This window comes from Solanum tuberosum, unplaced genomic scaffold (genome assembly GCF_000226075.1).
Source record: "Solanum tuberosum cultivar DM 1-3 516 R44 unplaced genomic scaffold, SolTub_3.0 scf00052, whole genome shotgun sequence".
Lineage (NCBI taxonomy): Eukaryota > Viridiplantae > Streptophyta > Magnoliopsida > Solanales > Solanaceae > Solanum > Solanum tuberosum.
Genome location: NW_006238977.1, coordinates 2,242,793 through 2,270,318, shown reverse-complemented (window position 1 = coordinate 2,270,318; position 27,526 = coordinate 2,242,793). Strand labels below are relative to the sequence as shown.

The 27,526-nt window shown below is 34.9% G+C and overlaps 4 protein-coding genes across 12 annotated transcripts; 1 reads left to right on the top strand and 3 right to left on the bottom strand.

Annotated features, from left to right (window-relative positions):
• Nucleotides 1–483: 483 nt before the first annotated feature.
• Nucleotides 484–1,903, bottom strand: LOC107057715 (ycf54-like protein). The gene is made up of 3 exons (XM_015307169.1): nucleotides 1,898–1,903; nucleotides 1,523–1,806; nucleotides 484–1,012 (listed from the first exon to the last, which is right to left on the bottom strand). The coding sequence occupies exons 1-3, from the start codon at nucleotides 1,901–1,903 to the stop codon at nucleotides 820–822; spliced, it is 483 nt and encodes a 160-aa protein (XP_015162655.1). The 3' UTR covers nucleotides 484–819.
• Nucleotides 1,904–2,487: 584 nt separating this feature from the next.
• Nucleotides 2,488–5,812, bottom strand: LOC102589514 (uncharacterized). The gene is made up of 3 exons (XM_006344044.2): nucleotides 5,500–5,812; nucleotides 3,547–3,785; nucleotides 2,488–3,054 (listed from the first exon to the last, which is right to left on the bottom strand). Exons 1-3 carry the CDS (start codon nucleotides 5,710–5,712, stop codon nucleotides 2,862–2,864), a joined length of 645 nt encoding a protein of 214 aa, XP_006344106.1. The 5' UTR covers nucleotides 5,713–5,812; the 3' UTR covers nucleotides 2,488–2,861.
• A 2,287-nt stretch (nucleotides 5,813–8,099) lies between these two features.
• On the top strand, nucleotides 8,100–19,340 carry LOC102600325 (serine/threonine-protein kinase prpf4B-like). Of its 6 annotated transcripts, none has more exons than XM_015307220.1 (18): nucleotides 8,100–8,295; nucleotides 8,732–9,306; nucleotides 9,399–9,568; nucleotides 10,092–10,294; nucleotides 10,738–10,803; nucleotides 10,967–11,059; nucleotides 11,238–11,330; nucleotides 11,419–11,487; nucleotides 11,989–12,061; nucleotides 12,340–12,496; nucleotides 12,582–12,873; nucleotides 13,001–13,115; nucleotides 13,263–13,426; nucleotides 13,616–13,690; nucleotides 13,812–13,878; nucleotides 13,968–14,014; nucleotides 18,275–18,657; nucleotides 19,010–19,340. In XM_015307220.1, exons 1-17 carry the CDS (start codon nucleotides 8,185–8,187, stop codon nucleotides 18,320–18,322), a joined length of 2,418 nt encoding a protein of 805 aa, XP_015162706.1. In that variant the 5' UTR covers nucleotides 8,100–8,184; the 3' UTR covers nucleotides 18,323–18,657; nucleotides 19,010–19,340. The 6 variants fall into 6 exon arrangements, with proteins under 6 accessions (XP_015162706.1, XP_015162707.1, XP_015162704.1 ...); XM_015307221.1 differs by having other exon boundaries at nucleotides 17,930–18,657; XM_015307218.1 differs by adding an exon at nucleotides 8,433–8,532 and having other exon boundaries at nucleotides 8,633–9,306; nucleotides 13,812–14,453; nucleotides 17,930–18,657.
• A 2,267-nt stretch (nucleotides 19,341–21,607) lies between these two features.
• Nucleotides 21,608–25,889, bottom strand: LOC102588542 (putative pentatricopeptide repeat-containing protein At1g12700, mitochondrial). Of its 4 annotated transcripts, none has more exons than XM_006344043.2 (4): nucleotides 23,896–25,889; nucleotides 22,604–22,689; nucleotides 22,206–22,295; nucleotides 21,608–22,034 (listed from the first exon to the last, which is right to left on the bottom strand). In XM_006344043.2, exon 1 carries the CDS (start codon nucleotides 25,809–25,811, stop codon nucleotides 24,039–24,041), a length of 1,773 nt encoding a protein of 590 aa, XP_006344105.1. In that variant the 5' UTR covers nucleotides 25,812–25,889; the 3' UTR covers nucleotides 21,608–22,034; nucleotides 22,206–22,295; nucleotides 22,604–22,689; nucleotides 23,896–24,038. The 4 variants fall into 4 exon arrangements, with proteins under 4 accessions (XP_006344105.1, XP_015162701.1, XP_015162699.1 ...); XM_015307215.1 differs by having other exon boundaries at nucleotides 22,604–22,678; XM_015307213.1 differs by having other exon boundaries at nucleotides 22,604–25,889.
• Nucleotides 25,890–27,526: the final 1,637 nt, after the last annotated feature.

The window sequence follows — 27,526 nt, the reverse complement described above, 5'->3', positions numbered from 1 at the left end:
TCTTGAGAGAGATGTAAAAAGAAGTGGACAATTAATATAGAACGAATGGAATAATATTCCTCTGTATCAATAGGTGAACTTGGAGAGCTCAACACGCCAAACAAGCTTCGTAGACTATAGGAGTAAGATTTGCACACACCAACCCATTTCAGACCCCATTTGTATGATCTCACCGGATACGTTGTAGAACTTGGAGAGCTCAACATGCCTACCCCACATAGGTAGAAGTAAAATTTGTGTACACTCACTCTCCCACGACTCCACTTGAGGGATCTCACCGAGTATGTTATTGTTGAACTTAGAGAGCTCAACTAAGTAACACTCTTTTATAAAAAAAAGTCTTGAGAGTTTCCTTGTCTTATGAACTTTTCTGGGCTCTGAACCATATTTCGACTTTGTGATAAATCCATAGATAACGATAGAAAATAAACAGGCACTCGAAAACAGGTACATGTTCGAGAATCATTAAGCAACACTTAGTGGTTAGAGATAAAAACCAACAACAATAACACACTTCAGATTTTTCATAATGCTTTTTCATGCTAAGTACAATGCTCAATATTCTTCATTTTGTTTTCTGAATCTCGCAACAGGGGTTTATAAGCTACAGAAATTAGGCGTTTCGTCGTACAATTCTTCAGATGAGCTACAAACATCTTCACCTACAGCCTACAATGGCGATTGCCCGACCATCTCTTCATATAACTTCTCAAACTAAATGCTCATTCATTGCCGGACCAACAAACAGTAATGTAGATTTTGAACTACTTCAAGCAACACAGATGATGGCATGGCAGAAATACGTAAGACGCCTGCTAATCATACCTTTGAAGTCTGAGATCCAGGGGGCAAGAATGAGTCCCACCACCCGGATTCATACTTCGGGTATGGTGCTGTCCATTTTTCCGGTTTTTCAAATTCAATACTAACAGGAGTACATGCCAAAGCTTCTTCTACACTGTCAGCCTCGTAGCCCTCTTGTAAAACTCTGTCTAGCCTCAATTTCATGAACCTGCAAGTTTTGAAAAATAGATCAGGAGAAATATCGAAAATGTGCAACTTCACCCTTCTGCGATATGAAATATCTTAAATTTACATTTACCATCCGTTATACTTTGGGGTCATTCATACCCTTGCCTCTAGCAAATCTTCGCGTAATTGCCCTTGTCTTTGTGGTGGACGGGGTGATTCTACATATCAAAAATACATTGGGGGAAGACCCAATTTTACCCCTCTAGTTTTTTATGGTTTAAATTTACTCACCGTTATACTTCATGTTGGAGTTTCGTCAGGGTCAAGGGCAAGGGCAAGTACGAGATGATTTGATGACGTTGAAGATACAAATGACTCTAAACTATACCAAATGGTAAAGTTAAGATAACTCGTATAGTATAGGGGTATATTTGACCATTTTTCCGTGATTATAACTTGCTTACTAAAGACTGCAATCTTTTGATGATGCATACAGACAGGAAAGTGGAGTAATTAGTATGTCGATTATTTAACAATGACAGCCCCTTACGTGATCCATGGGCCATTCGTTGAAACAAGTGCTACAGCGGGTCTCTTCAGTCTCTTGGTGATATTAGGGAACTTGTCCAAGAACTTTGGCTCAACTACAAGCCAGAAATCTGGTTCCATGTTGCGCTCTTCATAGAGGCGACGACGTTCAAACATTTGCTCCTGGAAATGCTCCTCTTCGTCCAGCATAAATTTGGCATTTGCAACAAGAAAATGGTACTTCTTACTTTCCGTCTCTTGCTGTATATGCAACAGAATACCCGCATCAACATTCCTAACATTGAACTAAAGCAAAATGGCGCCAAATAGGGAGTTACCGAAAATTTGTCTTTTTCCTTTCCAATGAAAGGACCTGTCACAGATGACCAACATATACATTCATAGGCGAGTGAGAGTAGGACTAATAAAAGAACATGAACTACATACCCTGATCCTCTAAGAGATGGTAGTTGGAACTTCAGACTATTCCTCAAAACCGTCACTTTGACCTCCTCAAGGAACTAATTTTCATATTGCTAAATGAAAAATGAACTAAGTTTTGATCAGAGAAGAACTAGTGCAATCACTCAATCAACACAATCAGCCACAGGTTAAACCCAAATCAGTCAGGATTTGCTATATGAATCCTATATAACATTCTGCTCTAAGTTTTATTGCATACAATACTACCTAATTTGCTTATAAAGGCAAATTTACAGGCTTTGCCAATCTCTCACTTATCCCAACACCACATAGGTAGAAGTAAAATTTGTGTACACTCACTCTCCCACGACTCCACTTGAGGGATCTCACCGAGTATGTTATTGTTGAACTTAGAGAGCTCAACTAAGTAACACTCTTTTATAAAAAAAAGTCTTGAGAGTTTCCTTGTCTTATGAACTTTTCTGGGCTCTGAACCATATTTCGACTTTGTGATAAATCCATAGATAACGATAGAAAATAAACAGGCACTCGAAAACAGGTACATGTTCGAGAATCATTAAACAACACTTAGTGGTTAGAGATAAAAACCAACAACAATAACACACTTCAGATTTTTCATAATGCTTTTTCATGCTAAGTACAATGCTCAATATTCTTCATTTTGTTTTCTGAATCTCGCAACAGGGGTTTATAAGCTACAGAAATTAGGCGTTTCGTCGTACAATTCTTCAGATGAGCTACAAACATCTTCACCTACAGCCTACAATGGCGATTGCCCGACCATCTCTTCATATAACTTCTCAAACTAAATGCTCATTCATTGGCGATTGCCCGACCAACAAACAATAATGTAGATTTTGAACTACTTCAAGCAACACAGATGATGGCATGGCAGAAATACGTAAGACGCCTGCTAATCATACCTTTGAAGTCTGAGATCCAGGGGGCAAGAATGAGTCCCACCACCCGGATTCATACTTCGGGTATGGTGCTGTCCATTTTTCCGGTTTTTCAAATTCAATACTAACAGGAGTACATGCCAAAGCTTCTTCTACACTGTCAGCCTCGTAGCTCTCTTGTAAAACCCTGTCTAGCCTCAATTTCATGAACCTGCAAGTTTCAAAAAGTAGATCAGGAGAAATATAGAAAATGTGCAACTTCACCCTTTTGTGATACGAAATATCTTAAATTTACCATCCGTTATACTTTGGGGTCATTCATACCCTTGCCTCTAGCAAATCTTCTCGTAATTGCCCTTGTCTTTGCGGTGGACGGGGTGATTCCACATATCAAAAATACATTGGGGAGAAGACCCAATTTTACCCCTCTAGTTTTTTATGGTTTAAATTTACTCACCGTTATACTTCAGGTTGGAGTTTCATCAGGGCCAAGGGCAAGGGCAAGTACGAGATGATTTGATGACGTTGAAGATACAAATGACTCTAAACTATACCAAATGGTAAAATTAAGATAACTCGTATAGTATAGGGGTATATTTGACCATTTTCCCGTGATTATAACTTGCTTATTAAAGACTGCAATCTTTTGATGATGCATAGGAGTAATTAGTGTCTCGATTATTTAACAATGACAGCCCCTTACGTGATCCATGGGCCATTCGTTGAAACAAGTGCTACAGCGGGTCTCTTCAGTCTCTTGGTGATATTAGGGAACTTGTCCAAGAACTTTGGCTCAACTACAAGCCAGAAATCTGGTTCCATGCTGCGCTCTTCATAGAGGCGACGGCGTTCAAACATTTGCTCCTGGAAATGCTCCTCTTCGTCCAGCATAAATTTGGCATTTGCAACAAGAAAATGGTACTTCTTCCTTTCTGTCTCTTGCTGTATATGCAACAGAAGACCCGCATCAACATTCCTAACATTGAACTAAAGCAAAATGGCGCCAAATAGGGAGTTACCGAAAAATTGTCTTTTTCCATTTCAATGAAATGACCTGTCACAGACGACCAACATATACATTCATAGGCGAGTGAGAGTAGGACTAATAGAAGAACATGAACTACACACCCTGATCCTCTAACAGATGGTTATTGTAACTTCAGTTTGTTCATCAAAATCGTCACTTCGACCACCTCATGGCACTAATATCCATATTGCTAAACAAAAAATGAACTCAGTTTTGATCAGAGAAGAACTAGTGCAATTACTCAATCAACACTACAGTAGAACTCAGTAGTTTTAGTTTAAACCTAGCATTCTTAAGAGATACATCTAAGATGTTCAAATTATTACACCCTCTGTCCCCATTCTTGTTATGTTTTGCTTTTCGAGAGTCGAACTGCATGAACTTTGACCAATATTTTAAGATGTATTTATTCACCATATTGATATAAGAAAGAATTGCAATGTATAGTACTTTTCATATAGTTTTTGAACATCTAATTTTAAAAATATTAAACTGATCGACTTCAATTTAGTTCCGAAGATTAGTCAAATTGACTGTCGAGAAGCGAAACATAATAAGTGTTTTGGGATGGAGGGAGTAATTTAGAACCTAGTAACTCAAAAAGTCGAAAATTCCGAACCCAACATAAAAAATTGGCTGTCACCAGTGCCTATATGGATCCTTCGCCTACCAACATGTTTTTTCTTAGCTTGCATTGGTTCCAAGAGAGTTTTGGCCATTCGGGACAAATAAAGCACAATCAAGAGTTTCACATTCAAGTTTACACAAAGCATGGAAATTGAGAGAGTAAACAAAGACTATAACTTTAACGTGAAACATAAATTTATGCATAAAAGTTCACTAAAATTGCAACAAATAGTAGATACAAACCCACAACTTTAAGGCGACATACATAAACAAACACTTAAACTTGACATAACCGACAACTAAACAACCAACTTTGAGTACACATATCTAGACACCTCAACTAGTCAGCGTCAATTGAACACTCCAACTTACGAAATGATCATCTAATACACTTCCAAAATTTAAGTATCACATCATCATTGGATGTCTACGAAACACAATGGGGACAAGTTGGAGTGTTTAGTCACCGATTGAAACCAAGTTAAGACGTCTAGATGTGCCCCGTCAAAGTTGGAGTGGTTAAATACCAGCTAAGACCTAGTTTGAGTATTTGTTTATGTATAATGTCTAACTTTAAATTTTGTTGTAGGATTAACACCGAAAACCTTAAAATTGAATCCATAAAGCTTAAATACTAAATCCACCTACTACACTATCAGAGAAATTGCAGACATGAATAGCAGGAAAAATTAAACTTTCCACATACATATTTAAACATTTTACTCCCTCCCCTCTATCCCAATTTATTTGACACTTTTCGTTTTTCGAAAGTCAAATACTTGTAAGCAATGATAAGTCACAACAATTGAATGAAAAATTAACGGTAAAAAAAGATAGACTTGATTAAATTTCGAAATTCGAAAAATATCATATAAATTGGGACGGAGAAAGTAGTACATTCTACTTATCTTATAGTTTAATATGAAAATCTTTTTTAATTTCTCAAACTGTGCGTCAAATCAAAATCAGACAAATAAATTGAAAAAGAGTAATGAGCAAAACCTTTTCAGCAGGATCAGAGGAATCAACAGCAGCAACAGCCCTCTTAGTGGTTCTACTTAATTTCCAGCTGCAGTTCTTGAAAAGAGTGTTGTTGGGTGATTGGGAAAACTGGGTACCATGTAAAAGGAGAGAAGGTTTATGAGTAAAATGGGTAGGAGAATTCACTACAGAAGTGCAAAATGAAGCAAGATTCAGAGCTGTTGAAGCTGACATTGTTAACGAGAATGGTGTGTATGATTTTCTCTATGTTTAGAATGGCAAGAGAGAAACAAAGAAGATTACTAAAAGATTGTGTGCCAACTGGGAAAATGTACCAACCTTATCCTACCTTGCACCCCCACCCCCCACAACCCCCACAACCCACTACTATCAAAATAGAGAAAATGACCAAAATAGTCCTTTTACCAAATAGACACCATAAATTCTTGATTTATTGACCCCATAAATCCATAATTATTAGCCATGTCAAACAATAGTTGTCTATTATTGATTCTGCACATTTTGTAAGAAATTATAAATAAAAAGATAATTTTATTATATTACCCTTTTGAATATAATAAATACAATATTTGAAAAATACAATATTTGAAAAATATAATAGGAAAATGACTATAATTAACGATAAGGGTAAATTAGGAACTAAGTGTAAAATTATCTATTGATTTAATAAAGTGAATAAGTATTGTTGGACATCCTAAAATAGTATAGTAGACAAGTATTGTTAGACGGAGAGTATATATTTTAGTTTGGAGTATATTTATCCATCACTCTTTTTATTAGAGGAGTCATTAAATATACGAAATTTAAGAAAGAAAAAAAAAAATTTTAAAAAATTATAGATGTTTGTGAGATTATATGGAAAAATAGACAAACTAAAATTAAATTATTACTAAATATAATAATATGTCTCTGACTAAAAAAGAAATATATCACAAATATTGGGACACAAGGAGTAATAACTTTTGAAATAATATTTCTTCCGTTTTAATTTATTCTACATATTTAACTTAATACATAATTTAATAAAATAAAATAATTTTTTGAATTTTGTGATTTTAAATTAAAGATATGTCAAATATATCGAAATGTCTTTAATCTTGTATCACACGAAAAGTTGTAATTAAAAAATTGCTACAAAAGAAAAAAAATCATTCTTTCTAATACGAACTTAAAAAAAAAGGATGAGTCAAACGAATTGAAACAAAACTATTAAGGGCCCGTTTGGCCATGCGATATGGTCTCATGATTCCAGGAATCATGAGATGAAATTGAAGTTTTGTTTGGATATGATATATGGAATTTTTTGTGTTGTATATTTTCTCATAAACATAAAAATTTCATAAGTTGTAAAACTATTAAAATAGCTCCAATTGTTTATTCAATCTTATTAAATAAACAAAAATTTATAAAATCGCATAATAAATTATTACAAAGTTATTTGTTTTCCACTTAAGTAATTGTTTCATTTAACTTTAATTTTAATAAAAAAAATTGAACATAAATTGTAGTGTACTAGTCTTTAATATAATCCTCTCACACAGTACGGACAATTTTCTCACATTGAACTTGCATTTCTCGATCATGTGACTGAGAAGACGAACCAACATTGTTACTTTGAGCAATTTGTTGGTCAATATCATCCGCAACTATATTTTCATGCTTATGGACCATAAATATTTCATTACTTTAACAATCGGTTGGTGTAAGTTAAAGTGACTATATGTTGGTGAGAATAATAAATTTTATGTCGTTGAGAACAATAAATTTTAAAAAGTAATGATGTGATTATAAATTTTATTTACATATGAAATAAATGGTTAGTCGATATAAATGTGGGGTTGTTTTAACAAAATATAAACTTGTGGATCAATTTTTATATTAAAAAATTTCAAATCATGATATAGAATTACCATATAATTCGATATCATGGTTTTTGGGAATATAGAATTACATCTCATGATATGGAATCAGCGTAAAATCGCATGTCCAAACGCTGATTCCATCTCACGATACCATATCGTGATATGATATCACATGACCAAACGCCTACTTAACTATAATCCGATAACATATGTTAAAAGTAGTTATTTACCCATTTGTCCCCAATAAAGGAAAATATGTACTTCATTTTTTACCCTAACTATTTATACTATTTAACAAAAGGAAAAGGATTGGCCAAAAAATGTACTCCCTCCGTCCCTTTTTAGTTGTCCACTTTAGAAATGGCACACAGATTAAGGCAACAATGATTAGCACAGTGAAGTTACAATTTTACCCTTATGACAACTTTTCACTTCAAAATTACAACCACTTATTTGAATTCAAGTGAAATAAATTGGAGGGAAACAACATACACTTTTATAATTTTCAAGAAGTGTAAATAAGGGTATAATAGGAAAAAATTTGTTGTCCTTTCTTGATTTGTCAAAATGGACAACTAAATAGGGACAACTAAAAAAGGAAATATGGACAAGTAAATAGGGACGGAGGGAGTAGTAAATTACTGACCTACCCTCTCGACCCAAGCTTCTCTTCTATTCCCTCTTTTATACGTATTCAGTTATAAGAATAAAAATTTACTTTTTTAAAAAATAAATAAATTGTTGTCCATGATCGTTTATCGTTTCCCTAAAACCTACGTGTGATTTATTCGCCATCACCGACTCATCGCCGGCGTATTCTCCGATGGCATGCCACCACCGTTCGGCGTATTCTCCGATGGCACGCAACTGTAGAACAAGTGACGGAGAACCTCAAACGCCAGAGGAAGGAGAAATTATTGACGATGTTCCTGTGGTATGTTTCAACAATATTTCTTCGATTAATTTTGGTTTAAATGCAAAGTTTTAACTTGAAGCAACAAGTTTTTTTTGATTTTGTGCAAAATTTATGTAACTAATGTTGTTTCAGCTGCTTGATTAATAAATATGTAGCACAACAACGAGAGACATGATAATTACCTATTCCCATACTGAGCATTGATTACATTGGGGACAAAGTTACTCTAGGCGTGTTGGTGTTCTCATGGCTGAGGTCTTTCTTTTTATGTTTTTGTTTGTTTGTTTGTGAAAATTAAACCTTGTCTTATAAAATATTTAGGAAAAAGTTACATTTATGTTTTAATTCTGCGCAGAATGCTAGTTATGTAATTGAATTGGATTCTAAACCACGCAAGGTTCAAGTAAGTCGAAAGCATAAGAGCAGCAAAGATTACTATGCTAGTGATTTGCAGGTTGAAAGAAAACCCGGAAAGAGGCATAGGGTCTCATCTTCTCAGAATGAAGTTAATGAGTCACATAGAGGAAGATGGCAATCCGAAAGCATTTTGGAGGAGTATGCATATGAGATGGAAAGGGAAGTATATACAAGTAACTTGGATGATGATATAACTGGACATTTCAGGGACTATCACCATGGATATCGGGAATCCTCGAAGGAGCATAAATCTAGTTACAGCAGACGCATGCGAGAGAAAGATAGGGAGCGAGAGTTGGAAAGGGAAAGGGAAAGAGAGAGAGGGAGAGAGAAGAAAAGAGAGAAAGCTCAATATGAAGAACAAAAATATGAGAGGGAGAGGGAGGAGAGAGGAAGGAGGAAGAGGGACAGGGAAAGCAGAGGACCAAGTAGGGAGGATAGGGATAGATACAATGATAGGTCCAGTAGGCAGTGGAAATTTGATGACCTTGATGACGATGGCAATGCTTACCATAGACGTTATGAGACTGACAATGAGAGAGACAGGGCAGCTAATCTCCTCAAATTTGGAAAGCAAAAAACTCAAGAGACAGAGAGTGAGAAACCTAAAAGGTATTGGCAATTCTATGTTTTTTTATACTAAAAAAATAGTCAGTGTATTTAGTTTCCTGTTTCTTTAATACTGGTTTTTGTTTTCATTGCAGAGATGAAGTTGAACAGAAGGACTATCAGGAAAAAATTGCTTTCCAACTTGCTCAACAGGAAGAGGAAGAAGAAGATGAACTTGATAGAATTAAGGAGGAGAGCAGAAGGCGCAGACAAGCTATTCTTGAAAAGTATAAGAATCAGCCTTCACAAAAATCCGGAGACAATGGTAAGTTATTTGACATGTGATTTTTGTAAAATATAATTCAATTCTGTTTTTCTGTATTTCTTCTTGCCTGTTGTAGAGCTCTATCTGAAGAGGGAAGAGTCTTTGGTTGGTTGTGTTCCAATTTCCAACTTCTTTTGAGCCAAGGGACTACCGGAAACAATCTCTCTACCTCAAAAAGGTAGGGGTAAGGTAGGCGTGCATCCTACCCAACCCAGACCCCACTTGTGGGATTATATTGGGTATGTTGTTGTTATTGTTATTGACTTATTAATCACCCAGTTTTGCTAAGCAATTTAACTGCCAAGTTCTTGCTTTATTTTGGATCCGAACTCTTATAGGTGCATGTTATAAAACTTAGGATGTTGAGTTGGATACTGTCTTCACTTCAGAGTTTATGAGATTGTCATTGCACCTGAGCTTGTTCAGAGCTATTTGCTGTGATTTTCTCTGCTATTCCTCTGCATGATTCTCTCTCTTGTTGAGTTTCTGGTCTCTAATTGTGTTTTTTATTTATTGGCATTAGCTGAGGTTCATGTGAATCGGTCTACTGAGAAGCATGCAGCTGGAGATAGTGCTGTACCAGAGCCCATTGATGGTCCAACCAATGGTGCAAATGTACATGGTGATGAGCCAACATTTTATTCTGGGAAATCACCTTTGCCAGGAGGTCATAATGCTGATGAGAAGGCTTCTGGAGCTGGTGGACTGGGACAGGGTACTCCAGAGGTAGATGTGTTCACTTGACCCTGAGATTGAAATGGGTTTTTCTTTTCTGGTTGTGCTCATTCTTCTTTTTTGTTTTATTTTATCTTCCAAACTGTAAATTTATGACACATGAGTCTAACTCAACCCCAAAAGGTAGCTCATGATGGGAGAATTGCCCAAGCCCATCTAATCAGATGACTAGTCCTTTCCCCAACCAATGTGAGACTTTTACCTACTCTAACACCCAACTAGAGCGTGGACCAGGAGTGCAAACGGGGATAGACCTGTCTCTGATACCATGTAAAAATATGGCACCTGGGCCTAACTCAACCCCAAAAGCTCCTTTCCCCTTTTGTTAGGGATTGTTTTAGAATTATCGATGAAATCTTCCCCACTGGGCTCAAATACTTTGGAATGCTGATAATGCGGTTTACTTCTTCTGATCATAAGTCATTACTTTGCAGTTCTCAACAGAGGAGCTAGTGAAGACGCTTGAGAAAAAAATTGAACGTCTCCAACAGCAACCACAGGTTAGAATTTGTGCTCATTTTTTTCCCAATCTTTCAACACTAGTTTCTGTGAGCTCGTAATGCTTCTCCCGTTCATTAGGGGTTTGTTTTAAAATTAGTTGATGAGATAATACTTCTAAATGCTGATATTGCAGCTTTTCTGATCATAGTCATTACTTTGCAGTTTTCAACAGAGGAGCTAGTGAAGGAGCTTTCTAAACAAAAAGAAAATTTCAAACAGCATCAACAGGAGCATGAGGATGGAGTTAAGCAACAGGTTAGAATTTAACTCGAATACTTTTGAGAATAACCTGTTGAATATAGTTTGCCAACGGAATTTCTTGCAACTGGGCTCAAATACTTTGGCATGCTGATAATTCTCAAAAAAAATAAAAAATACTTTGGCATGCTGATAATACAGCTTACTTTTCTGATCATTTGTCATTACTTTGCAGTTTCCAACAGAGGAGCTAGTGAAAGAGCTTGCGAAACAACTTGAATATCTCCAACAGCATCAACCGGAGTATAATGACCAAGTTAAGCAACAGGTTGGTATAGCTTTTTCTCCTTCAGCATTTTTCCTAAATGCTGGCTTCCTCTATCTGATGATTGACCTACTGTGTTAACACTTTACAGAGTGAGAGGTCGGCTGACATGTTTTGTGACGATATATTTGGAGAATCACCTGCTGCCATTCCGAAAATGGTGAGTCTGTCTTGGAAACATTGTCGGAGATTATCATTATTATTATATTAATTCAAACAAAATGTGAGTGTCCCTTTCTTTCCTACTGAACCCAAAATGCAACGTAAAAATGGGGTACCATTTATTGAAATGATGACTACAAAATCTTTTATTTTATTATTATATGTTTCTAGTTGAAGGTTATTCCCTTTGTCCATATTGTGGAAGTGTATTACTTGGTGGCAGTTTTTGCTATTATTGTTCAGTTTAGAGTGTGATATCTAGGAATCATGTATTGTTTGAACTCTATTGATTCTATGAATCCCTCTACCTTGTGCTGTATGCTCCAAGGGAAAACCCTGGCCTATAAGTGAGAAAAAAAGAGGATTGTTCTGTTCTTTGTACTCGTGCTTAGACTGAATTGTAGGAATTTATTGTGCCTATGGAGAGTCCTTTCTTTGTCAAATCAGGCTGTAATAAGTAAACAAATATCATGTTTGTGTGGTTTTATCTGTTTTGCAGGGCAAAGGAGATGGCATGCCGACCGAGCGCAATTGTCTTCATGATAACTGGAATGATCTGGAAGGGTATTATAGTAAGTATTTAGTCTCACATTTTGCTTGGATCCTTCTTATTTGAGCTTTTACTTCAGAGCATGTTGACACTTCTAAATTTGTTTTTTTCTCCCTCTTCCTTGATATTTGCTCATGACAGTTCCTTCATTCTGTTATTTGATATGTCATACTGCAAGTTGACATTGTTACCTCAAAAAAGTAGCTTTATCCTTCTGCTTATTTTTGTCAACTAATCCTGTAATGGCTGGTAACTGTTGTCTTAGTTGATGGTCTAATTCTTTCTCATCGTTTTTTGCAGGATACCGATTCGGAGAAATTCTTGATGGCCGTTATGAGATTCTTGCTGCTCATGGGAAAGGCGTCTTTTCTACTGTCGTTCGAGCTAAAGATTTGAAGGCTAGACCCGGTGACCCGACAGAAGTAGCTATAAAAATCATTCGTAATAATGATACGATGTGAGATAGTCTATTAATTTCTCCATTGTTTGCCGACCTTGCTTGTTCTTTTTGGTGTCCTAATTTTGTTGCTTCTGCTCATCAGGTATAAAGCGGGTATGGAAGAGTTGGTCATATTGAAGAAGCTGGTTGCTGCAGATCCTAAAGACAAGCGCCGCTGTGTTCATTTAATCTCTAGCTTCAAGTACCGGAATCATCTTTGTCTAGTATTTGAGTCTCTCTGGATGAATCTCCGTGGGCTCCAGAAGAAGTTTGGGCGTAACATTGGACTCAGCCTCGACGTTGTGAGGCTTTATGCGAAGCAACTTTTCAGTGCTTTGAAGCATCTAAAGAGTTGTGGCGTGCTTCATTGTGATATTAAACCCGACAACATCTTGGTAAGTGGAATGTTTGAGTATTCTATCTTTTGCCGGCTTATTCACCCACTTTGCATCTGCTGAGAGTAGCTCTTCATTACTTTGCTTTTGTATGCATATGATGACTTTTCTGTATTTAATTGTTAAGGTAAATGAAGCGAAAGACAAGCTGAAGCTTTGTGTCTTTGGCAATGCTATGTTTGCTGGCAAAAACGAAATCACTCCATACCTCGTGAGCCGCTTTTATCGCGCCCCCGAGATCAGTAAGTATCAATTCTCAAGATTTACCATCTATTTATTTTTTTGACCTTCCTTTCACTTTTTTTTTGTTTGATGCTCCATTGTTTTGATCCCAAGTAGTTGTATGGATCTGTCTCTTTTGTTTGCTAATGTATTTTTTCTTGTTGCAGTACTTGGCTTGTCATACGATCATCCAATGGATATTTGGTCAGTAGGTTGCTGTTTGTTTGAGCTTTATGCTGGGAAAGTCTTATTTCCAGGTCGTTCTAATAATGACATGCTCCGTCTTCATATGGAACTGAAAGGTCCATTTCCAAAGAAGATGCTTAGAAAGGTTTGTCTTAAGACATTCTCTATATTACCCCAATCTGAACAAAATCATTCATAGGCTGGTCATTAATTTGCTGTGGACAATTCTGTTATGATGATTGCATTAGGTAGCTGCTTTTATAATTGTAATAAGTACTGACATGATATAGCTAGTATGGAAACAATAATACTTTTTGTTCTTCTTTTATCACAGGGTGCATTTACATATCAGCATTTTGACCAAGATCTGAACTTCCTTGCCACTGAAGAGGATCCTGTTACAAAGAAGGTATGTCTTGTAGACCCTTAGGCCTGTCTTGTCGATTCCTGATAAACAACCCTTTATAATGATGAATGGTAATAACTTTGCTGTACTTCTAAGTTTTGGATGTGATTGTATTTATTTGCAGGCTATTAGGAAGCTGATTGTCAACATCAAGCCGAAAGATATCAGTTCAGTAATTTCAGGTGACCCAGGTGAAGAATTAAAGATGTTGGCTCACTTTAAAGATTTGATGGAGAGAATATTTGTGTTAGATCCTCTAAGGAGAATCACTGTTTCCCAGGCATTAGAGCATCCATTCATCACGAAGAAGTGAACGACAATGATGATGTAACACCTCAAATTTTGTAAATTTATTATGTGCCTTTAGATGATACTGTTTTTATAGAAACTATTTTTTTTTTTATCACTTCTCTTGGATTTAAATTTTATTTGAAAAAGAAGAGAAGACTTGTTATATCTTGTTGAATCTTTGAAGTCCATTTTTGTGACCCATTTGATATAAATCGTACTAACTTTCTACCCATCTAAGATAACTAGATAAGCCCTTTATTAACAAAACCCCTTTTTAGTTTTCAGAAGTCACTTGCTTCTTCTAATCCTACATTGGAGAGCTCTCAATCGGCACAAGTGCTATTCTCCAACTATCATCAAGATCATATTTTTGTTGCATAAAATTTCTTGTTTCCATCTTTTGAATATATGTTGGAATGTTGGCTCCAATAATCAATAGGTTTTGAATTTGTGAAGTAACTCTCTCAAACTTGTGGTAAGCTTCTTATACAACATCTTTTAGTGAAATATTCAAGTGTTCTTTTGTTAAAAAAATTGAGATCTTGAAAATAAGGAATTTAATCCTGTGTATGAACTAAACAGTGAGTAATTTGCTCATATCTTTTTACCAATAACTTGGATTGAGGTGATTCAATAGACTGTAGAAAGATAAAAGAAATATCCATAACTTTCATATGTTTTATGAAAATTCTTAATTCCTCTGTTTACTGTGTGAAAAATGGGGCACAAAGCAGGCAGCGTTTCTGGCAGATTTTTATTCTTAAAGTTTTATGAATGGTTGTGGCCCATTTAGTTCCCCTTTTGATATTCATCATGATTTGCTTTAAACCTCTTCAGATTTCAGACCCTAAGTGGGTGTTTGGTTGTGTATTAAGGTACTAAAGCTACTTACTCTAGCTAAGGAGGTCGACATAATTGTTTGATTCTTTGCTTTGAGGATCTATACTTCCTTGATGTTGTTTGAGCTCTAGGAACACTAAAGCTTCGATGTTTGCACATAAACTTGAATTTTCCTTTCAATTTATTTCGCTTAGATATTATTCCTTGAGACCAAGGGTCTATCAGAAACCACCTCTCTACCTCCCAAGGTAAGGGTGTTCAGCTTACATTGTACCCTCCCTAGACCCCACTTGTTGGATTACACTGGGTATGCTGATGTTGTTGTTGTCATATTGATTTTGTTGCTACTTTACTAGTTTACTTGTTTTGTCGGTTCAGAAAGTATGTCTCGACTCTTGGACACTTGCATAAATTAGTTATCACTGAGTGGACAATTTTGTAGCTGGGTTATGAATACGTTAACATCACATTGGTGTAAACGGGAAATAGTTTTTGTAAGATAATTTAACTCACCCACATATAAGGATTGCTAGAGCACTATTGCATTCTTTTGGGACTTTGTCCTTCTTGTGATAGTGACTATCACTTATTTTGACATGTCACTTGGAATAGTTTGGATCTTGAGCATCTTGACTTTGGATTTACGATTCATCTTATTTATGGACTTACGTCCAATTTAAGTATGAAACTATGAATAAAAAGCCACTTTCCTACTTCAGCTCAGATTCTAAAAGATGGTTTACAAAGAATATCTCCATGCCATTTGGTCTAGAAGGAATTTCAGAGTCTTAGTGCAGAAAGAGAACTACAGATAGACTAGCTTGGGAAATAGCTTGCATTCTAAGAGTTGTGTTCTAGAAGCTATCCTTTTGATAATGTTGTTTACATTCCATAGATAGCAGGTAGTGTTTTTTGATGTATAAGTGACTTTTATATGGAACAGGAAGGTGCAATGTAGCTTATTTGTGGTTCTTATCATTCACTACTTGGTGATTAATACACGTGACTAGTTACCAAAAAAAATCCACTTCCAACATGACTTTTTATCGTCTTGATTTTTTGGGTGATGATCCTACTTGATTAAGACTCCGGCTCTTCTTTTTTAATCAATAATGCTTTGATGTAATTGCTTGACGTAGTATTAGGTAAAATTAACTAATTGGTGGAATTTCGAATTAGCTCTGGGAAGCTTCTTGACACTTGAAATTTTTAATATTTGCATCTTGAACTACTTTATGGTTTGATATTTGATTGTCTTGAAGCATCTACCTTCATTAAGTATTTGATGGTGATTTTGATAAGCTCATTTCTAGAATTCATATCTTGAACGCCTTACTTAGCTTTAGCTAAATTCATGTGTCTAAGTTTGATATGATATATATTGCAGTGTTCTATTTTATGGGAATTGGAGAAATTAATGGCTCCAAACCCAAAGTTTGTGTGCCACTAAGCTTTATGTTTAGCGATAGTTTGTTACTATTGTAGGTGAATGGCTCCAACCCCTTGCTTTCACTAGTAAAAGTGAGTGCCAAAGAAATTTAATTTAAAAATAAGTCAAAAGCCAAAAGTAGGGTATCATCTACTTGTGACTTTTAGTTTTTGACTTCTAAGTTACTTTTTATAAGTCCAACCAAACAGGCAGTTAAACCTGAGACTCACTTCATTGACCATTTGGGCACACCTTCAGTGTTTTAATTGATTCAATTCTTGTTTGAAGTAAAAGTCTTTAGCTTTCTTTGTGCAGAAACTTAACTCCATTTTGGTCATCAAAATCTCACACTTGATACCATCCCTTACTCTGTGCTATAACATTGTGGATGTCCAAGTATGGAGGTATTTTGGGTAGTGAAAAAATGATCTTAGGATTATTGATATTTAATTTCTAAAAAAATGACCTCTGTAGATTTTTATGTGGATATTTTGAAGACTTTCCACTTGAATTAGAGGCTTCTTTGATGTGTATCTTAGGAGGGGGATTGAGGGTTGGAGCCTAAAAAGGATACTTTTAGGATATTCTTCAAACGTTTTTGATGTGTCATTTTTGTGGGTGTAGATGAGTACATAACTAGATCAATACTAACAAAGAAGTTTTAGGACGACATTAGCAATTAGCTTGTCGAGCACAATTGAGAAGATGGCAATGTCATTTTTGTGGGTGATTTGTGGGATAACGAGACTAAAATGGTACTGGTAATATTGTATTCCTCAGCATTAAGGATATGCTGGAGACCTTCAAAAGAGGAGCAGAATAAGAGAATAAGGGAGAAACTACTTACAGAGAGCTAACAGATCTACAGGCTCTAATTCCTCTATATCTGTTTCTTTACACCAAAAAAAGAAAGATACAACGCAATTCCATTTAACTTTATGAATGGAATTGGACTTATCTTCAAAAGGAAATGGAAGCAAAGGTTTGTGGTGTTCTACTCTCTCTCTCTCTCTCCACAGTCCACCAAATGCAATGTGGAATGAATTTCCACCATCTCTTCTGGCTCTTGCTTCCACCTCTTCTAATCCAGCAGCTCAAAAGATCCGCAGTGTGCTCAGGCATGGTCCATTTTGTGTCTGTGAGAATAAGAAATAAATTCCATAACTGAGCAACGCTACCAATATATATATATATATATATATGTTTTATTCCTGATACTAAGTTCCATATCAAGTGTGGTTTGTATTGCGTTAGAAAGCGTAACTTAAGAAGGGTGGGTTTGTAGACATGGCAAAGTTATGTCATAATAGTAGTAGTGAAGTGAGACAGTGCCTTCGGTGTGTCAGGGAAATGTTGGATGAGGACACTAAAGAAGGATCTCTAGTAAAGCGAGTGGTGGGAGAATGAGAGACTTTGGTAGCACGAAAAGATTAGAGAAAAATGAGGAAAGCAAGATTTGAATGGGAGAGATGAGTTTAGGAAGTCTCAAAGGGTCTGTCAAGGGTTTTTGAAGGTGGGGATGTTCGATTATGTCACACATTGAGTAGTATAAAAAGGTTGCAAGTTGGGGAAGACAAACATAGAGGAAAGTATGCGACTTGCTGAATCTTGAATGTATACTACTTTTGTTTCTCTAAACTCAATTATTCAAGACATAATCTCTTGTGATCCTCTTTTGACAGGAAAATTGAAGTCCGTGCAGATAGACCATGATGATGGCTTAACTGCAGTGTATAGAAAAGCTTCTGATGTTTGTAGAAGAGAAACTCGAGAAGAAAAGCTTGACGGCTCACAAGAAATTTGACATATTAACTTCATGATGCATCTGATGGAAATTGATTGATTTTGTTTATATCTGGATCTTCTCTTTTACAATAACTCATAATCCATTGAGTACATTTGTTTGCCCATCAAAAAAATGAGAACCCTTTGAATAAGCTGTGGTACTTTCTCATTTAATAATTGCAGTTTATAAAAAGCAATTAGTATATTTAACAGCAGCTATTTCCTGTTTTTTTCTGGCACAGGTAGGTAGATATCCTTTTGGTTCTGCTTTGTGTAAGAAAGCGATGTGATTCCTCGACTGTTTTATGCTGCTGGAGGAGAAAGAACATTTGCTTACCAGCTCATTAGCCACATCAAGGATTCTATACTACTGTTGTTGAGGGCTCACTTTAGTTTACCCCGAGTCACCGACTGGAACTCCCTGTCATCTGAAGTAACAAGGATCAAGCCTATGCTAATGATTATTCTAATCAGGCCGGCTAAGCATCCTATAAGGTTAGCACATATGGTTGCTCAGAAGGTAATCCTGGCCCTGGTGGAGGAAATGAAAATCTCGCGATGGCCTTCAGATCTTTTTTTGGATCTTGCACCAACAATTTTGCTGAAGTTACTGCTATCCTAGTAGGTATGACACTAACAGTTTGCCAGTGCACTGATAATGGCTATCAATAATATGATGGATTCTCAGTGGTAAATCAAGAAATATAGTAGAAAAGATCAAAGTCTTGAAAGAGAAAGGAGAATTATGTTTTGTGCATTTGCTATAGAGAAAGAAAATATTGTTGTTGATGCCATAGCTAACTGGAGTCAAAAGCTTACAAAATACCCACTTTAAAGATGGATGAGGACCAAATTATCAACTTCAGAGTTAGGACTTGAAAAAAGTTCTTTGATGTGTAGTTTACTTGTGTCTGTTTGTTTGATTATTCATGGATGCTTTACAAGATAAATGATTTAACCTGTAATTTTTTGTGTAGGCTGGAGCAACAACTCTTCTGTCTTTTGAAGCTGTGGTGGATAGGTTTGTTATCCCCTAACTACATGTATTCACCTTTTGGTTGTTAATATACAGGTAGGGGTCGCTAAATCCGAAAAAATGAGCTAAAAGTGTCTTATAGGTTTCCAATTAAGAAAAAGGACAAGTTGGCCCCATTACTTTTTCTCTACTTTTTTATTTTTAATATTAATAAAAAGACTGAACTAATAACATCTTTCGTAGTTGTCCTCACAACTACGGATAGTTGTTGGACTAAAGTGTAAAAGTTAAAAGTTTGGGACTATTGAGAAAACATCTTTTAACCTGATTAATACTATTTGTCACTTCTACTCAATTTTTAAGACTTGAATGACTCCTACCTAATTGACTCACTAGTTTGTTCCTTTTAATAGACCTTCCCGCTAAACCCCTACCACTTTGGTGAATTAAAATTGAGTCATTAGCGCGAATGCTCTTGTTTTGGGGTGATTTCTAATTTTTGCCCTTTGAGTAACAAAAATTTAGCCAAAAATACCCGACATGAAAAATTTGCGAGACACAAATTATGCCAACGAGAGGAGAAGTCTCGAGCCGCAAAGTTGTGTTATAAGACATAAGTTCCATTTCAGAACATTAGGCCTTAACAACGGCAATCTGTGCAAAAACTTGATTAAAAATAGAAGGGAAAAAATGTTGTTATTGCAATTTGAACTTACGACATCTTCACCACATGACAATTACTTTTACTTTTGCACCAAGGCATCCCATAACAATGACAATATGTTAAAAAGCCTAAATAACAAGATGAAACTGCTATATTAAACTACTTTCAAAGAGCTATAGAATGCTCTTGAAAATATGTCATCATTAGTCCCATATAACAAGATGAAACTGCCATAATAAACAACTTTTAATTCGAACTGTTAGTTGTTATAAGCAACACAAAGAAAATGGATTAGTGCAGTAGACACAAAGAAAATGAAAAATATTGCATACAAACAAGTTTATTCAGGAGACAAAAAAGCCAAAACGTAAAATGCAAGTTCATAAGTTTTTTTTTTGGTAAGAAAATAAAAATAAAAATTGACAATCATGGTGTCCAAACCTTCCACGAAATAACTATCACCTTCCACTAGTTATAGTTACCACGTATTAGGATAGCGGATAGATGGAAAGAGATCATCTGCTAGGATTTGAATTGAGACCTTATGATTCTTAATTCACTTTATCGACCAATTATACCACACCCTTGATAAGTCATATTTTGGAAGGCACAATTTTTTTTTTGACCAAACAGAGAAGGCATGATTATAGATGTTGAAGGATATTCAGAAAATGTCTTATTTCATGAAACATGCATTTATCTCAGTCAGTTAGAACTTAACTGAAAATTAAATTCAAATGATTCTAAAGACTAACTTAATAAACTAATTTCACGGGATATTTGTTCCCTCCAACCAACAAGTATCAATTAACTTTATCTACTAATGCTAGAACAAATGAGAAGAAATCATCTAGTGTTTTTCTAAGCTAGGATTGAACCTGAGACCTCATGGTGCTCAAACCCACGTCATTGACCACTAGGTCGCACCTTGGTGCAAAACATAAGTTATTACAACAGTCAAATTTTTAACTTGCATCCCAGATAATAATACCTTCATTCAGGACAAGGCATAGGACTCGAGCAAAGCTTTAAATTCAATGCTGCACTATAATAATGAATTACTCCCTCCGTCCATTTTTATTTTGCTTCTCAAAAGTCAATTTGACTAGTTTTCAAAGTTAAATTAGATTACATTAATTTGATATTTTAAACAAAAAATTCAGATATTCAAAAACTATACGAAAAGTACTATAAATTGCAATTTTTTGCATATCAATATGATGAAAAAATACATCGTAAAATATTAGTAAAAGTTTTTATAATTTGGCTCTAAAAAAGGAAACTATGACAATTAAAAGTGGACGGAGTCAGTATTAGTTTGCATTTCTCATTTTCATCACATGCATGTTGTCATTTATACGGTTATTAAAAGAGTAGCACATCTGTTTGTGTTTAATTTTTGACTGGATATTAATAAGATAGGAGTATGAGACAAGTATTTTCCATAGTTGAGTTCCAAAACTCATTGTATGTTATTCAATATTTCTGCTTATGTCCAAACACTACTCACAGATCATCATATATATATATATAAACCTCCAGAAATGTGTTCTAAAATAATTCAAATATTGTGTTGACCTAAAATATCCTATCAATTGTACGTTTTGAACAAGTTCTATTTTAAAATATTCAGCCCAGGGGAATCAGCCGTCTTGACTACCACAATAGTGTATTTATCTCTCCCCTAATTACCTTTTATAATGATAATTATTTTAAAAATATACGAAACATAGCTGCAAATCCATAAAACTTGATCTTCCCCTCATTATTATGTTTCTTCTGTTCTCTCCAGCTACTTTATTTTCTTCAACCCCCTCTTATATTTTTATTAAGTGAGTTGAATTAAGCAAATCAAAATAGATTGAGTTAATTTTATAGATGATTAATCCACGCCTACTAATAATGTAACTGCAATTAAATCATATTAAAAAGATATTTACTGCAACTACCTTTGTAGTATTAACTATGAAGCACATAGTAACCAAATATGTCACAAATAATAAAATACGAATCGTAGATCTCTCCATCTGAATAAAGTCAACTCTACAAATTCTAAAGAACGTCTAAAAGCACTAATTTCCCGCTATGCGCAGATTGAGGAAAGGGTCGTATGTCTATTATACACAACTATATTGTGCATATCTAAAGAATGTCTCAAATTGCAAAATCAACTATAAGTGACTAGTTGCACCAGTTGATAAGGATGCTCCAGAAACCATGTCAGCTTGATAAAAATACTTCCTCTTTTCGAATAGGAATTGATTCGATCTTATTATTAGAATATTCAAATTCAACTGAATATACTGTTTTCAAGAAGGAATCACCATCACCAGTGGAAGTTGAACCAGGCGATCTCTTCCTCCTGAAGTACAGAAAAATGAAGAAAAAGCAGTCAATCACAGGGAAGGAAATAGAGAAGGTAAGGAACCAATTTCCTTGTTCAAGCCGGTATTTAATAAGTAGTAAGTAAGTGAGAAGTCGATTCTTTTATGTTGAGAAAAGAAATCACTTGCTAAGATGCTTTCAATCTTACTTGTGCTCATATATCAAAACCTAATCCCTGTTCAAACTACCTCATCTGTGAGTCCAAAGCCAAACATGTAGTCTTCTTTTTGTGATCGACCTGAACAAACGATAAAAGAACACATTTAGGACAATAATGAAAGTTATACAGCCAAACTGTGAGAGATTGATTGTCTTCCAAGTAGTAAAAGCAAGAAGGAAAAGAATAGATAGAGGGGTGTGCCCCTTATCTACCAAGTTTTTATCCATGCGCCTCTCATAAAAAAGGTGGGACGAAATCAAGAAGCTTTTCATATTTCGGCGTCATTGAGGGAAGGAGAAATGTCCTCAACCCAAAATGAAAGTCATTGGGAACATGTATTCTGTGAAGGAGCTACGACAAGATAGAGAAGTCTAGATGCAACCTACCTCGGCTGATAAAATGAAATTAAGACCCACGTTCAAGCACTCTTCCAAGAAACCAGCAACACATCCATCTTCCTTCTGAGACAACACTGTAATGAATGCAAAATATTGAAACAATATGTTAAATTCATGATAACCATGGTTGATTAGAAGTCCTAACGCTGTTGCAATGAAGCCACAAAAGCAAGATCAATTAATTGAGTTCTCATAACTATTGCAAAACGCATAATAGCAGCCCACAAAAACTTTCTATATGACTATTGGGCACCAAAGGGTATAGCCTAGTAGTCAATGAAGTGGATTAAGAACCATGTGGTCTCGAATCAAATCCCAGTGAAGGCAAAAAAGCTAGTTGATTTCTTTCCATTTATATAGGCCTTGGTGGACAAAATTACAGGTACCAGTGTTGGTGGGTGATAGTAGGTACACCGTGGAATTAGTATAGGTGTGTGTTAGTTGGCCCGAACACCATTGAAATCCAATACAATAAAACAAAAGTTTTTAATGTCAACATTGAAAGTCAAGAGAATTACTTTAGTTATATGCTAGTGCGAACTAGATTCATTTTATATCTTTAGGTTAATAGCACAAATTTCCCTAGTTCGGTCATAATTAGGGGTTGGCATGGTATGGTAGATACCAAAACTGAAATTTTTGACACCACAGTTCCGATAATATGATATTTGGCATGCGTATTTAAAAAATTTGGTATTCGACATTTATAACAAGAATACTCTGTGCAACTTTCTGAACATAACTTGGTGCAACCATTCCTGTACTAGCAACTTGCCCTGCATCAACCTGCATATAAATTAATAGATATTTTTTCTGGGAGGGTTTACTCAGAAACATGAATGTTTTGATGTTCCTGTATATTAATAGCACTGAAAATGATATTACTAGACTTATACTCGCTCTAGACCATATTAAGTGAATTGTTTAAGTATGGCGCAACCCTTAAGAAAAATATTTAAGGACATAAAATTAAAGACCATTTTCTACTATTACCTTTTTGATTATTTTCAAACTAGTCTCCTAGAAAATGTAAAGAAGTTAAGAATCTCATTAAATGAAGAGTAAATATGGAAAAGAGTTCCAACAATTTTCATGAACTTTGAATAATTCACTTAATATGGACTATACGGAGTAATGTGACACATAAGGGAACTTACCACTATTCCTTTTTTAAGAATATCAGTATGGTCACCATTTTTTCTCATATTAAGAGTGCAATGACATTTGATTTCTAAGAAAAAGAAGAATGGCAAGAAAAACTCAAACCAAAATTGATGTACCTCCTCATTAGGTTGTGTTGAAAGCTCAAACAATGTTCTAATTGCCATCAACTTTAGCAAATGCATAGGCTGTCATTTCTTTTGCAGGGATAAAAGGAAATTGTATCACAGCGATAGCGTAGCCGAATAAACCAAACAAAATATCACTTCTTATTTTTTGAGTGAAGCTCTGGTATCATGTCAAGGACAGAAGGATTCTCCCTTACAACATCTATCAAAAAACCAGTTGTAGTTGCATCAAATGAGAAGCCCCTTCCATCCATTTCCTTCATAAAAGATGCCATTTCACTAATTTTGTTGCACCTGAGAAATCCTTGCACAATAACATTATAAGTGACATTGTTTGGAGAACAACCGTTGTCTTCCATTTTTCTTAGAATATATTTAGCTTCATCAAACAACCCTTCAAAACAAAATCCATTAATCATTATAGTGTATGTTCTCACATCTGGGAGTAATCCAATGAAAGAAAGCTTCTTGAAAACAGCATGTGCTTTGTTGAGTTTACCATTTTTGCACAATCCGTTAATGACAACCCTATAAAATGCAATATTAGTATATTCTTTGTTTCTTTCTAACTTATTAACGAGTGCCATAGCTTCTTCAACAAGTCCGTACTTATAATAACCATTGAGCAAAGTGACATGAATGTATATATCAGGCTTGGTCCCTGCAGTTAGCATCTCAGCGTAAATTTGCTTTGCATCACCAGTTCTTCCAACTTCAAAAAGACCTTGCAAGATCGTATTGTAGGTAAAATTATCGGGTTTTGATCCCTTTTGGGAAATTTCACAAAACAATTGCATGGCCTCATCCACTTTCTTTTTCTTACAGTATCCCTTTATTAGTACGTTATAGCTAATAATGTCGGTCTCAATGCCCTTATCTATCATGATACTAAAAATTCTCCTTGCTCTATCTAGTTGACCACGCAAACAATATCCATCCATCAATGCATTGTAGGTGATTGTATTAGGCTCTACACCCTTTTCGACCATGTGTTTCATTACTTCCTCAGCATCTTTGACTTTCCCTTCTTTGCATAGTCCATCTGTTATTATGTTTAAGGTATGCACATCTGGATAAATATTAAGGTTCACCATCTCATAGAACAAACTCGTAACCTTTTCCCACTGACCAAACTTACACAAACCATCAATTATTGAATTATATGTGACTATGTCTGGAGGAATGTCTTTCTGCTTCATCTCGTTCAGAATATTGATAGCAGCATCTAAGTTTCCATCTTTGCAAAGAGCATCTATAACAATGCTGTAGATATATATGGTGGGCTCAGTATTACCTTGTTCCATTAACCGGAGCAAACTTAAAGTCTTCTGAGTATGACCCCTTTTGCTTAGCCCATTCATGACGATTGCATACATGACTTCGTCAGGCTCACAAATCTTGTCTCTCACCAACTTCTTGAACAATTCAACTGCATCTTTGACCTTATTTTGAGCAAAGATTCCTTTTAATAGGGTGTTAAAGGTAACAGTATTAAATGGAATGCCATTCTTCAAGTAAATGGGTAACACCGAAAATGCACAATCAACCCGATACATCAGGCAATAACTATTAATCATGATATTTAAGATGAAATCACTAATTGGGATGCCCAATTTCAGCATTTGTCGAAAAAGAGAAAGGGCACCAGAGTAATGTTTCATCTTTATCATAGTCTTAAACAATTGAGAGAAATGGACAACTGAAGGAAGAGGCTTCATTGTAACCATTTGATGGAAGAGAGTAACAGCATCATCTAAATTGCTACTATTTACACCAAATTTATCCATTACTGAAATGGATTTTTTACTGTAACGGCATGAAGAATAAGCTCTAATTGTAAATGCCGAACCAGAAATGGAAGAGATAAAGGGAATACCATTGCAATTGCGCAGAGAAATCCTCCTCATCTTCTTCAATGGCTGTATCTCCGTGTGCCCTAATTTTGCAAGAAACTAATACATTCAGCTTCTTTGGATTTTTTTTTTGTTTGCCATTCGCTCATTCCCATCCCTAATATTAGAGCACGACTAAATTTAAATTTACCTCGAAAAATCTTAGCAACCATCCAAAAAAAGGCAAGTGTCGTTACGCTGTTAATTTATTTTTTTTCATTTTATTTTTGAATTATTATTTAATAATCTTATTGTATACTGTTATTTTTTTTTAAAAAAAATATTGTGTACCCTATGTTTATTTATAGTGTTATAAATTTATTCTTTATATTATTGATGTGTGATATTATGTAACAACATAATCGATACATTTCATTCAAATATTATATTAACTAAAACAATACAATATATTATGTAACAATATATAATAATCATCAAAACAATCTGCAATTAATACACTATGAAAGGTTGTTTGCTTGCTCGTTAAGAAGTAAGTTATTTATGTATTAAAATTAATATTATAACTAATAACATGCTTAAGATTAGTATTTTAGTTGCTATGCATAAAATTAAATACGTTAATTGATTACCATTTTACAATCTCACAAATTATTATAAATGTATAAACTAGGTGAGATCTATTTAGTCCCCCCTTGTCCCCCTATTTACTTGTCAATTTTTGACTTGACACACCTATTAAGAAAATAATAATTGACATAATGAGTTTACTATTTTATTCTTATTAATTGATAGAATTTCAAAATCAAGTTACTCATTAAAGGGGTTCTACCTTTTTCAAAAACATTAACTCTCTAAATAAATTGAGCGTATAATAAATTAAAAAAAATATTATCTTTTCTTAATTTGTCAAAAATGACAAGTAGAAAGGGACAAATAAAGAATCAAAATTGAACAAGTAAGAACGTTACATAGGAGAAAAATAAAATGAAGTATACTACATGAATAATTAAGTCTTCATCTAGGTGAATAACTCTAACTAGCGAAAAAACAACCCCTTAAAGGGTAATTTGTTATGTATAAAATAACTCTTACTTAAAATATACATTTTAATTATTTGGATTTGAACATGAGATCTTATGATTCTCAATCCACTTTATCGATCAATTATACCACCCCCTTGATAAGTCATATTTTTGGAAAACACAACTTTTTTTTTGACCTAACAGAGAAGGCATGATTATAGATGTTGAAGGATATTCAGAAAATGTGTCTTATTTCATGAAACATGCATTTATCTCAGTTAGTTAGAACTCAACTTAAAATTAAATTCAAATGATTCTAAAGACTAACTTCATAAACTAAACTTAGAAGGAAATATATGTGTTACTCAAATCTTAAAGTGTTTACAAGATTGAATATTTCATAGACAACTAAAAACATACTCCCTCCGTCCCTATTTACTTGTCCATATTTCCTTTTTTGGTTGTCCCTATTTAGTTGTCCATTTTGACAAATCAAGAAAGGACAACAAATTTTTTCCTATTATACCCTTATTTACACTTCTTGAAAATTGTAAAAGTGTATGTTGTTTCCCTCCAATTTATTTCACTTGAATTCAAATAAGTGGTTGTAATTTTGAAGTGAAAAGTTGTCATAGGGTAAAATTGTAACTTCACTGTGCTAATCATTGTTGCCTTAATCTGTGTGCCATTTCTAAAATGGACAACTAAAAAGGGATGGAGAGAGTATCTGATAGTCAAAGATGCGTA